Genomic DNA, 13608 nt, shown 5'->3' with positions numbered 1-13608 from the left:
TGGTCAAGTGGATTAAGGCGTCTTGTACATACCAGTTGCGTTGCTCCTGGGAGTATGGGTTCGAGTCACTTCTGGGGTGTGAGTTTTCAGTTGCATATTGTCCTGGGGACCATTCAGGCTTGTTCGCATATATATATATATATATATATATATATATATATATATATATATATATATATATATATGACGTCCTGTAGATATATATCTACAGGACGCCTTATTCCGCTTGACCAACACAACCGGACATAAGGAAGTGATAGCCGAAGCTATTTGAACCACTTCCCCACCGGCACTTGGATGGTAATCTAGGGCATAGCGTTTTATCAAATCACCTCATTCTTTGGGGCACACGTGAGGAACACAAATGCGAACAAGCCTGAATGGTCCCCAGGACTATATGCTACTGAAAACTCACACCCCAGAAGTGACTCGAACCTATACCATATATATATATATATATACACATACACACACACATGTACATGTTATAAACTCATGTACAACTTGCAAACGTGTTTTATTAATATTTCCTCAGGCAGTAATCCCAAGTAAAATAATGGTAATAGACACTTACGAAACATGTATTAACTAACAAGGGACCAAATATTCTGGAAATTAAAACTGTTCCTTTTCGAAAACTCTGTCCTACACTGGCAACGAGGGATTATACAGCAAACTGTGCAAACATGGGATGTATTCTGCTCCGACCAGTATAATTAACTGTGCTGCAATTTTCCTGCAGACAAATTATTAATTGTATACTGCATAGGTTCTCTGCTTGCATTTGTTAGTCGATATTTCCTGTTAGAGCATTTATTGTTGAGTAGAACCTTGTTATACTAAGTTCCTCGTCAACCTGCTCCCAGCTGGAGCTCAGTGACGAAATAGCTCTTCTATCCCTTCTTTTACAATATTTAACACCTCAGAAAACGAAGGAAACAGTCTTGAAAGACGGTATTGATGAAACTTTACCCCTATTGCGAGTGACGAGAAGATCGAGTTAAGATTATGCTAAAAGCAGCTTCCTGGCCTTAAAGGTCCACAACATCACATGTGAAAAGTGGCTAACTACCTCAAGCAATTGAATGTTTAAGACAAACTACTCTTCAACACTGTGGAAGCAAAAACCTGGTACATGGGAGAGGATGGTAATCAAATTGTATTAATTCCGGATCTAGACAGTAAGCAAGGTAGTGATTACTCAGCACTCCCATGCCCAAAGATAACTCACCCGAACTTCTCCTTCTCCTGGTTGGCTGAACTTGGCCTTCTCCTAGTTGGCTGAACTTGGCCTTCTCCTGGTTGGCTGAACTTGGCCTTCTCCTGGTTGGCTGAACTTGGCCTTCTCCTGGTTGGCTGAACTTGGCCTTCTCCTGGTTGGCTGAACTTGGCCTTCTCCTGGTTGGCTGAACTTGGCCTTCTCCTAGTTGGCTGAACTTGGCCTTCTCCTGGTTGGCTGAACTTGGCCTTCTCCTGGTTGGCTGAACTTGGCCTTCTCCTAGTTGGCTGAACTTGGCCTTCTTGTTGGCTGAACTTGGCCTTCTGGTTGGCTGAACTTGGCCTTCTGGTTGGCTGAACTTGGCCTTCTCCTGGATGGCCGAATTTGGCCCTCTTCTGGTTGGTAGCGCTTGAGATCACAGCAAACTTGGTGGTTGGTCAGGAAGTTAATGATGTGGACTTTATACTCCCCTCCTTAAACTTAACACCAAACTTGGTGTTGAAAGCTATTGTGGTGGTCGTAATACTCCCATCCAAAAGTTGATAAGTCTTGAGCTCCACCATATGGATTCCATTCACCTGGGCTGTATGAGACTCTAACCGTGGACCCCACGCGTGTGAGGCCAAAGCTCTATCGACCGAGCTATTGAGTAGCTCGGTCGATAGAGGAAATTGATAATAATATCGATAATAAGGAAATTATATTTTATAAACCATATTGATTCTAATACATTATATAATTCACATTTTGGTCTAGACTGAAGACTCACATAGCAACACATCACCTCTGTAAACTATAGGTGAAACTGCCTCATAAATCATGCAATTTCAAAATTATCATCCATCACGTAAACTGATTATTCTTGAGACGCTCAAAACTCACCCAAACAAGCTAATTGCACTGAGAGCCTCTAAACACACTCCTTTACCATTAGCAAAGTAAAGCAAGACAATTGGCATTTAAGATACGGTAATTATTAAGAGAAAGTGTTAGGTCAATGAACACAGTTCTTGGAAGAAATATGAGGACATGGAGCTGAGACATGAGCACAGAGCAAAGGAACAATTGACCTCGGGGATCGAACACCGAGCCTGCAAGACGCATGATGCAAGGCCGTTGCCACCAGTCCTTGTAGTACATAGCCATCTATAATAGTTGTTTCCATCTCAAAGACCTTAAGAGCTTCTTTATATTCCTTTGATTATTAATTGAGCTATTTGTTTTAATGAAAACATGAAAGTATTTGATTATATTCCCCTTGACAGTCTTGATGACGACCTACATGTTTCTGTTTGTCTATTTGACTCACGGAACTGATTGTTCCAACCCACTAAGTAGTTTCCAGCGGGCGGAAACTATTTAATCCTTCTCCTGATTCCTTCCAAGTGCAATATAGTCAGATTGGCTTGGCGCTTTCCCTTGATAGTTTCCTTCCCTTCAGTTCGGTTTAGCTCTGTTTCCTCTGTTTGTTAACACTTTAGGTGGTAATGATTAAAGTAAATTTCCTCGGAAACTATTTTTGTTTACACAGCATATAATGGAATGAACATTGTGTCCAGCTCAGAGAAACACCTCTGGCCGGTGTCGTGTTGGACAGTAATAGTGAGAGGACAGCCTCCAGGTGATATAATCTTAAAGGTTACTCTTCATCGGAGCGCAACTGTTGCTGCACATTAATTGTGAAATGAGCTGCCTCGTACGGGCAAATAGGCCTTCTTCAGTTACCTTCTTTCTTATGTTCTAACTGTATTTACACTTAGTGCACGGATATAAAGTAGATTGTCCCTAATTTCTACCAGGACAACATTGTGGCAGGCAGCCCGTATGTATGTTAGGACCCCGGAGAGGCATTGCCTTACTAACACACACTGCACGAAGCCGTTCATCAAATGCCAAAATAATGACAGAAATCCCATTTCGTTCAGGACGTTACAGAATCTCAATCAAGAGATTGAAATGAACTGGTATATTCTATGTAAATTTTGGTGACAAAAGAAATATTCGTAAAAATAATATGACTACATGATTATTCAGTATATGATAACGTCTAGAAATCATTACTTATTCATGCTGAAATATCACAGGTAACATCAACAGCAATTACCAATTACCTATAAAATGCCAATGAACAATGTGCCATCAAAATGTTAAATTCGCTAACCTTCGACGTTGCCCAATCACCCCAAATGTCGACAAACAATTGCAAGGCAAACTGCAGGCAAACTGTGAGGTTTCACTACTTCCTCAAAGGCAACAGTGTAGACCACTTTGACTGTGTGATTATGAATATATAATCTAGACACTTGGCTACAGATAAAGTTCCGTCTACCTTCAACAATCCCCAAGAGATGACACACTTACAGAAATTACGTGCTCTTTACTCCCGGTAACCTAAGAACATAAAAATAAATGTAACTGTAGAAGGCCTATTTGCCCATACGAGTCAGCCTCTATTTATAACAACCCAATCCCAATCATGTACATGTCCAACCCACGTTTGAAACAATCAAGGTGCCTCACCTCCACCACGTTATGCGGTAATTTGTTCCACAAATTAAGAACCTGTTACCGAACCAGTATTTAGCCAGGTCTTTCCAAAATCTAAACCTTGAACATCTTCTTATTAAAATTAATTATTAATTATTAAACATTATTACTATTTCTAAAAAAAAAACACTCACAAAAGTGGATAACAACAGCTTCCCCACAACAGCAATTATATCTCTACAACCTTATATACATTTGACATAATTGTTATTTATAATGCTTCCTCAAGAAGGATTAAATTGAAACCACTTAAATAAGTCTGAAATGACCATCATCGAGATGGAAATGCCAACACATTACACTTACGACAGATAAAACAGGACATTCGTTGCCCAAATGCTTTCAACGCTACTGCCTCCGAGTAGTGGCAACCCTTCCTGGGTCGCGCAGATTCAAAGGGGAGAGCCCAGGGGAAAGAGGAGGAGCCTAGGGAAAGGGGGAAGAGCCCTGGGGGGAGTGGAGAAGGGGAAGAGAGCCAAAGGGGGAGGCGGGGACGGGTAAGGGGGGGAGGTGTGTGTGTGGTTGGACAGGTCATTTCCCTCCTCCTCATGGTTGACAAACTTCTACCGAGAAGTTAGTTCCACTTCCACTGGTGGCCGTCTTGTCATCCTAACTTGAAGAACTCTTGAGATGTCTGATAAGGATTAGATTCTTAAGGCTTAAAACATCGACCTGTGAGGGCTAAAATCCCGGTAAAACGCACACTAACTTGGCCTCACTGACGAGTCCTTCTGAAATCCCAGGCACCAAGAAAACCGGACACCAAAGGACGTCAACAAAATCTTAACTGACGACTGATACTGAAGTCCTCTAGTCTATCTACACACGATTGCATGCACAGTCAGTCAGCCACAGTACACAGTACAGTCAGTGAGCCACACTCCTCTAAGTCGAGACGAATCTACCACTGGTGAACTGCCCTTGAACGTGTTATCTTTCCCATGTATGTCTGAACTCGTAGCACGGGAGATCGATAACACGGAAACCAAATTAATGCATAAGATTGAACTAATGTGGTGGCCACCGGCAGATAACACAGGAGATTTGGTTAAAGCTGCCACCACTGGGAAAATAACACGGTAGATTATGCTATTCCCTCGACCCCAGGAAGCATTTAACATATATGACTTGAGTTTCAAAATGTCGACGACACGGACGGCAGCAGGTGTGTGTGTGTGCGTGCGTGCCCGTGGGGGGGGGGGGGGGGGGTAGGGGATTGGGCGGGTGACATCCATCACAGTCAGCCGTGGAGACGTCCTCAGGAACCCGATACAAGTTGGTGGTTGAATAGTAAAGATTAGATCCCATGGGACAAGATATGAACTTTGGGTGTGTGTAAGAAGGTGGGGGAATTATATATAAAATACTAAATGGGTGGACCCCCGGCGGTACCCGGGTCTAGCTCCTTCCTCCCTCTCTATTCCCTTCCTGTCCCCCACCCCCCTCTCTCTCTCACTAAGGCTGAGGTTCATTAGGAATGTCATTGATATTCATAGTGCAACTGCAAGTTCATCTGAAGTCTGTCTCTAGGGAGTCGACATATATTTGTGGGGATTAGTATCTTTATCTATTAGAATGTATGAACGTCAATGCTAAGTATCTATCATATAAGGCACAGGACGAGTCAGGAGCCAACTGTGTAGCAGAACCTTCATATGGTCAGTTGACATTGATTTGATGAATGTGTTGATCTAACGAGTTCCATATACATGACAGCTAAGCAATGATAAGCAACGGTACTTTAACACAATCACTAACAATCAACCAGTGATAGAGAATCACCAATGCAAGAGCTATCTTATACACAGCAAGATAACTTTAGGTGACTTGAACATTTGAAAATCTGAGAGAGCTTTATATATAAGAACTGCTCTCGTTAATCACCGAGTTTTCATATCGACCTGAAGTTACCCGAGGAGCCACAATCTCACTCTAGTGGCCTCGACGAGGAGAGAAACCAATAGTGACCTGTCAGAGTAAAACCCCCATCCCTCCCCCTCATATAATGTCGATATTTCTGACCCAGTGAGCTTTAATTGCGTACGCCTGGTGATTAGACAGGTGCTATGGTATGTATTATGACTCAGGCAAATGCGAAATATAGATTATCATTAAAGTTTATATTTTTTAATGCTGAACGATTACCAACATATTTGCGAGTTTGCAAAGAATTTCCCGAAAGACTATAATGTATTCATGAGTGCAAATTTCTGTCTTACATCAGCGGCAGGAGGTGAGAGCTAGCACTAAGGGCCTCAGCATCACTGGGCTGATACGACACATTTACACTCACTGGAACGACAACCCAAGGGAGACAGGACCTCATCCCCCTCACCCTTGTTGGATATTTCCAACACTTTATTACTAATATTCAGTACCTTAAGAAACTATTCTTGTACTGTTTAATATAATTTACTAACAGTTTAGTAATATTGAGTTTAATTTATTGTGACGTAATATCGTCTCATTTCCCAGAAATTCTAGTCAAATGTTACATCAGCTCACACTACTAAGGGGAAAATATTTACATTCACGAGAATTGTATTAAGTGCTTCTTATTTTACATTCTTTACTGTGAAATATTACTTAATAATTCTATTGTCACGAATATACTCAGTGAATTAAAGCTGATAATATGTTTATATTCGAGTTAACAATATTGTTAATTAGCTGGTAATAATTCATCCAGTTATGAATTGTTACTCCAGCGCATTCACAGGTGACAATTTCTATCCAGCACTCTCATATTGAACAGCGTTCATTTAATTATTAAGAAATGAGAATTTATGTATTATTAAATAAGACAAAATAATTCTCTGTAATTTTGATAAAAGTTAGTTCCATCAACTCGGGGCATTAAATCATAAAAAATACTAAGCGCGAGCTACCGGAGAGGGAGGAGAGACTGGCAAGCAACACTATTTGGGGAGAGTGTCTGGAAGCTGCTCGTTCAATCGTCTAAATAGAGAACCATCCGTACATCTACGGACGTCATCAGGACGCTACAGCCTCATTATTTCACAGACACTGTGCTCTGCACATTAGTTTGGTCCTATATTGTTTTTTGTAGTTACATTAAATATTTTAGATGGACGATGTGTCGTTATGACGCGAGCCCCATATAAGAAACCTTTAAGTCTCATTCCCCTTTGCTACTCACATTAATTCCTATGAATGCTTGAGGAATTATATATTCTCCAATAGATTTTACATATGAAACGTCTTTCAGCTAGAGTACAAACGCAGCGAGGTGATAACTTTCACAATGCTCGCGTGTTCCCAGAGTAGCCTGATGAAACACGTTTCAGGGCTACGAGTTTACGAGTTTACGGAGCACATATTTTATTTATTATATTTCTGCCAACAGCTAAGCTGTCTCTATAGTTTTCGTAGTATTGGTCATTGATTTCTCAATATCAAGTTCTTGCATATTAATTATATTTATGAATATTTGATTTAAACCCCCCAAAGTCTGTAGAGGGATTTGGCTCTATAATTTACAGTAACTACAATTCATTTATTATATATTAATAGATTTCATTTATGCTTCATATAAAAGATCAACAGGCACTGGTTCTTGTTGGGATCGAACTGTCGACAACCAAACACATTTAAAATAGGTATGTTCCTAGTGTTTTTCTTACGTTTCTTTGTAATATTTCTATGTAATGTATTTCTTTGTAATGTTTCTATGTAATATATTTCCTTTTTGTATATTGGTACTACATTAGCAGCTTCCAACTCTCTGCTTCCTATTGCCTATGTTCTCCTTTACCCACTGGAGCACCTTACCAGCTACACCTACCTGTCTCTCCAGCTTATGTACCAGCCTCTTATGCGGTACTGTGTCAAAGGCTTTCCGACAATCCAAGAAAATGCAGTCCGCCCAGCCTTCTCTTTCTTGCTTAATCTTTGTCACCTGGTCGTAGAATTCTATTAAGCCAGTTAGGCAAGATTGACCCTCCCTGAATCCATGTTGGCGATTGTCACGAAGTCCCTTCTCTCCAGATGTGTTACCAGGTTTTTTCTCACAATCTTCTCCATCACCTTGTATGGTATACAAGTCAAGGACACTGGCCTGTAGTTCAGTACCTCTTGCCTGTCGCCCTTTTTGAATATTGGGACCACATTCGCCGTCTTCCATATTTCTGGTAGGTCTCCTGTCTCCAGTGACTTACTATACACTATGGAGAGTGGCAAGCAAAGTGCCTCTGCACACTCTTTCAGTACCCATGGTGAGATCCCATCTGGACCAACAGCCTTTCTAACATCCAGATCCAACAGGTGTCTCTTGACCTACTCTCGTAATTTCGAACTCTTCCAAGACCACCTGGTTTACCTCCCTTTCTCCTAGCACAGTAACCTCACCTTGTTCTATTGTGAAGACCTGGAACCTCTTGTTGAGTTCTTCACACACATCTTTGTCATTCTCTGTATACCTGTCCTCGCCTGTTCTATATTTCAAAACCTGTTCTTTCACTGTTGTTTTCCTTCTGATGTGACTGTGGAGTAGCTTTGGTTCGGTCTTGGCTTTGTTTGCTATGTAATTTTCTTAACTTTTCTCTGTTTCTCTTCTCACCCTGACATACTCATTCCTGGTTCTATGGTATCTCTCTCTGCTTTCTGGTGTTCTGTTATTCCGGAAGTTCCTCCACGCCTGTTTGTTCAGTTTCTTTGCTTCCATACATGCCCTATTCCATGCCCATGGAATCTTCTGATGCTTCCTTCATGGCTTCCTCCATCATTGCAGACATTACTTCAGAATTAATTATTTTTAGCATTTCTGCAATTTTGCTTTTATTGTGACATTCTCTTCCAAAATACTATTACCACCTTCTCCCTGGATGATTTTCTAAGTCTCAGCATCGATACTTTTCTCTTTGAGTGCTCTAATCTCCTCCTTTGCTGCTGTCAGCTCTCTTTTCAGGTTGCTTATTTCGCTCTTCATATCCTGCATCATTTCTTGCATCTCACTCTTGATGTCCTCCAGAAACTGGGCGAACATTTCCTTCATTTCGTCACTTTGACTTTTCCATGTTCCCCTGTTACCTCTAGCTGTCATGCTCGCCCCTGTTCCTAGTAGTGCTGTGATTGGATTTGTCAGGAGGGCAGAGCGGGGTGGGGGAGGGAGGGAGAGGGAGAGAGAGAAAGAGAGAGAGAGAGAGAGAGAGAGAGAGAGAGAGAGAGAGAGAGAGAGAGAGAGAGAGAGAGAGAGAGAGAGAGAGAGAGAGAGAGAGAGAGAGAGACAGAGACAGAGATAGAGACAGAGAGAGAGAGAGAGAGACAGAGAGAGAGAGAGAGAGAGAGAGAGAGAGAGAGAGAGAGAGAGAGATAAAGAGATAAAGAGATAAAGAGAGAGAGTAAGAGAGAGAGAGAGAGAGATAAAGAGAGAAAGAGAGAGAGATAAAGAGAGAGAGTAAGAGAGAGAGAGAGATAAAGAGAGAGAGTAAGAGAGAGAGAGAGAGTAAGAGAGAGAGAGAGAGAGAGAGTTTGTGGGAGAGAGGGGTAAGAGTGGGGTGAGAGAGAGGGGTGAGAGTGAGGTGAGAGAAAGGGGTGAGAGAGTGGGGTGAGAGAAAGGGGAGAAAGAGTGGGGTGAGAGAGAGGGATGAGAGAGAGACAAACACTTGTGCGTGCGTGTGTTTGTGTGTCCGTGCGTGTGTGTGTGTGTGTGTGCGTGATGGATGGGTGGGGGCGATCCGACCTTCTCACTGAAGTGAGAAGAAAGGAGAGGGGGAGGGGCGGAGGAGAGGGAGAGAAAGAGGGAGGAGGGAGGGAGAGAGAAAGGGAGGAGAAAGAGAGAGGAGAGGGAGAGAGATGGAGAAGGAGAGGTGTGTGTGTCTGTGTGTGAGTGTGTGATGAATGGGTGGGGGCGATCCAACCCTCTCACTGAAGTGAGAAGAAAAAAGAAAGGGGAGGGGGAGGGGAGGAGAGGGAGAGAGAGAAGGAGGAGAAAGGGGAGAGAGAGAGGGAGGCGAGAGAGTGAGAGGAGTGGGAGAGAGATGGAGAGGGAGAGAGGGGGTGAGGGAGAGAGGGGGTGAGGGAGAGAGGGAGAGAGGGGGAGAGAGTGAGAGAGAGAGGAGGGGGAGGTTTGTGTGTGTGTGTGTGTGTGTGTGTGTGTGTGTGTGTGTGTGTGTGTGTGTGTGTGTGTGTGTGTGTGTGTGTGTGTGTGTGTGTGTGTGTGTGTGTGTGTGTGTGTGTGTGTGTGTGTGTGTGTGGTGGTCAGGCAGAGGGTGTGTGAGTGCGGGGGCGTTTGTGAATATGGGCAGGGGGGAGTCTTGGGAGGTCTTGGGAGGTGTGGGAAGTTGAGGGGATGGGTGAACTGGACACCAGGGTAGATAAGGTAGAGGATAGATAAGGAGGAGGAGAGAGATCGGGAAAGGAGAGAGAGTGGGGAGTGTGAGAGGGGGGGAGTGTATTGGATTAGTGAGATGGGGGGTAAGAGAGAGGGTAGAGTATGAGTGAGGTCTTATCACCTTTCAACAAAAGGTGTTAATCCTTTCTAGCCTGACTGAAGCCTGGCTTATGTGTATGTGTGTACGCACCTAGTTGTACTCACCTAGAGGTGCTTGCGGGGGTTGAGCTCTGGCTCTATGGTCCCGCCTCTCAACCGTCAATCAACAGGTGTACAGGTTCCTGAGCCTATTGGGATCTATCATATCTACACTTGAAACTGTGTATGGAGTCAGCCTCCACCACATTACTTCCTAATGCATTCCATTTGTCAGCCACTCTGACACTAAAAAAGTTCTTTCTAATATCTCTGTGGCTCATTTGGGCACTCAGTTTCCACCTGTGTCCCCTAGTGCGTGTGCCCCTTGTGTTAAACAGCATTCTTTATCAACCCTGTCGATTCCCTTGAGGATCTTGAATGTGGTGATCATGTCCCCCCTAACTCTTCTGTCTTCCAACGAAGTGAGGTTTAATTCCCGTAGTCTCTCCTCGTAGCTCATACCTCTCAGCTCGGGTACTAGTCTGGTGGCAAACCTTTGAACCTTTTCCATTTTAGTCTTATGCTTGACTAGATATGGACTCCATGCTGGTGCCGCATACTCCAGGATTGGTCTGACATATGTGGTATATAATGTTCTGAAAGATTCCTTACACAAGTTTCTATAGGCAGTTCTTATGTTAGCCAACCTGGCATATGCTGCTGCTGTTATCCTCTTGATATGAGCTTCAGGGGACAGGTCTGGCGTGATATCAACCCCCAAGTCTTTCTCTCTCTCGGACTCTTGAAGTATTTCATCTCCCAAGTGATACCTTGTATCTGGTCTCCTGCTTCCTACCCCTATCTTCATTACATTACATTTGCTTGGATTAAACTCTAACAGCCATTTGTTCGACCATTCCTGCAGCTTGTCCAGGTCTTCTTGAAGCCTCAAGTTGTCCTCCTCTGTCTTAATCCTTCTCATAATTTTGGCGTCGTCAGCAAACATTGAGAGGAATGAGTCTATACCCTCTGGGAGATCATTTACGTATATCAGAAACAGGATAGGTCCAAATACAGAGCCCTGTGGGACTCCACTGGTGACTTCACGCCAGTCTGAGGTCTCATCCCTCACTGTAACTCTCTGCTTCCTATTGTTTAGGTACTCCCTTATCCACTGGAGCGCCCTACCAGTTACTCCTGTCTGTTTCTCCAGCTTATGCAGTTACTCCTGCCTGTTTATCCAGCTTATGCATCAACCTTTTATGGGGTACTGTGTCAAAGGCTTTCCGACAGTCCAAAAAAATTCAGTCCGCCCACCCTTCTCTATCTTGTTTAATCTTTGTCACCTGATCGTAGAATTCTATCAATCCTGTAAGGCAAGATTTACCCTCCCTGAACCCATGTTGATGGGTTGTCACAAAGTCTCTTCTCTCCAGATGTGTTACTAGGTTTTTTCTCACAATCTTCTCCATCACCTTGCATGGTATACAAGTTAAGGACACTGGCCTGTAGTTCAGTGCCTCTTGTTTGTCACCCTTTTTGTATATTGGTACTATATTAGCAGTCTTCCATATTTCTGGTAGGTCCCCCGTTTCCAGTGACCTACTATACACTATGGAGAGTGGTAGGCAAAGTGCTCCTGCACACTCTTTCAATACCCATGGCGAGATTCCATCCGGCCCAACAGCTTTTCTCACATTCAGCTCCAACAGGTGCTTCTTGACTTCATCTCTTGTAATTTCGAACCTATCCAAGGTCACCTGGTTTGCTGCCACCTCTCTAGCGCCGCGACATCTCCCTGTTCTATTGTAAAGACCTCCTCGAACCTTTTGTTGAGTTCTTCACACACCTCTTTGTCATTCTCTGTGTACCTGTCCTCGCCCACCCTAAGTTTCATCACCTGTTCCTTCACTGTTGTCTTCCTCCTGATGTGACTGTGTAGTAGCTTTGGTTCGGTCTTGGCTTTATTAGCTATATCATTTTCTTACCTTTTCTCAGCTGCTCTTCTCACACTGACATACTCGTTCCTGGTTCTCTGGTATCTCACTCTACTTTCTGGTGTTCTGTTATTACGGAAGTTCCTCCATGCCCTTTTGTTCAGCTCCTTTGCTTTCATACATTCCTTATTAAACCACGGATTCTTCCTTTGCTTCTCTGTTTTTTCCTGTCGGGCTGGGACAAACCTGCTTACAGCCTCCTGACATTTTTGGGTGACATAGTCCATCATGTCTTGTACGGACTTGGTTCCGAGTTCTGTGTCCCAATGTATATCCCATAGGAATTTATTCATTTCCTCATAGTTTCCCTTTCGGTACGCCAGCCCTTTGGTTCCCAGTTCTTTTTTGGGGTGATAATTCCCAGCTCAACCAGGTACTCAAAGCTCAATACACTATGGTCACTCATTCCCAAGGGGGCTTCCAACTTAATTTCCCTTATATCCGACTCATTAAGGGCAAATATCAGATCAAGCAAGGCTGGTTCATCCCCTCCTCTCATTCTTGTCGGTCCCTTGACGTGTTGACTTAGAGAGGTATGTAGCTCATACCTCTCAGCTCGGGTACTAGTCTGGTGGCAGATCTTTGAACCTTTTCCAGTTTAGTCTTATCCTTGACTAGATATGGACTCCATGCTGGGGCTGCATACTCCAGGATTGGTCTGACATATGTGGTATACAAAGTTCTGAATGATTCTTCTTCTTGTGTGTGTGTGTGTGTGTGTGTGTGTGTGTGTGTGTGTGTGTGTGTGTGTGTGTGTGTGTGTGTGTGTACTCACCTATTTGTGCTTGCGGGGGTTGAGCTTTGGCTCTTTGGCCACGCCTCTCAACTGTCAATCATCTGGTGTACAGATTTCTGAGCCTACTGGGCTCTATCATATCTACGTTTGAAATTGTGTATGGAGTCAGCCTCCACCACATCACTGCCTAATGCATTCCATCCGTTAACTACGCTGACACTGAAAAAGTTCCTTCTAACGTCTCTGTGGCTCATGTGGGTACTCAGTTTCCACCTGTGTCCCCTCGTTCGCGTCCCACCAGTGTTGAATAGTTTATCCTTGTTTACCCGGTCGATTCCTCTGAGGATTTTGTAGGTTGTGATCATGTCTGCTCTTACTCTTATGTCTTCCAGTGTCGTAAGGTGATTTTCCCACAGCCTTTCCTCATAACTCATGCTTCTTGGTTCTGGGACTAGTCTAGTGGCATACCTTTGGATTTTTCCCAGCTTCGTCTTGTGCTTGACAAAGTACGGGTTCCATGCTGGGGCTGCATGCTCCAGGATTGGTCTTACATATGTGGTGTACAAGATTCTGAATGATTCCTTACACATGTTCCTGAACGCCGTTCTGTGTGTGTGTGTTCTCACCTAATTGTGCTTGCGGGGGTTGAGCTCTGGCTCTTTGGTCCCGAAAACATTAT

At 43.5% G+C, this 13608-nt stretch overlaps 1 protein-coding gene across 1 annotated transcript in view; it reads right to left on the bottom strand.

The window, feature by feature from the left end:
* The window catches only part of LOC138364770 (eukaryotic translation initiation factor 5B-like), a 68190-nt gene extending 59362 nt beyond the window's left edge, over positions 1 to 8828 (bottom strand). Inside the window, exons 1-2 of the mRNA XM_069324741.1 lie at positions 8639 to 8828; positions 1232 to 1589 (exon numbers count right to left, since the gene is read on the bottom strand). Of these exons, the coding sequence (XP_069180842.1) occupies positions 1232 to 1589; positions 8639 to 8828 (548 nt within the window). The remainder of the gene's footprint in view (positions 1 to 1231; positions 1590 to 8638) is intronic.
* Between the last annotated feature and the right edge of the window lie 4780 nt (positions 8829 to 13608).

Source organism: Procambarus clarkii, chromosome 14 (genome assembly GCF_040958095.1).
Source record: "Procambarus clarkii isolate CNS0578487 chromosome 14, FALCON_Pclarkii_2.0, whole genome shotgun sequence".
NCBI classification, from domain to species: domain Eukaryota; kingdom Metazoa; phylum Arthropoda; class Malacostraca; order Decapoda; family Cambaridae; genus Procambarus; species Procambarus clarkii.
Note: the sequence above shows the minus strand (reverse complement) of the source record. Positions and strands in the feature narration are given on the sequence as shown.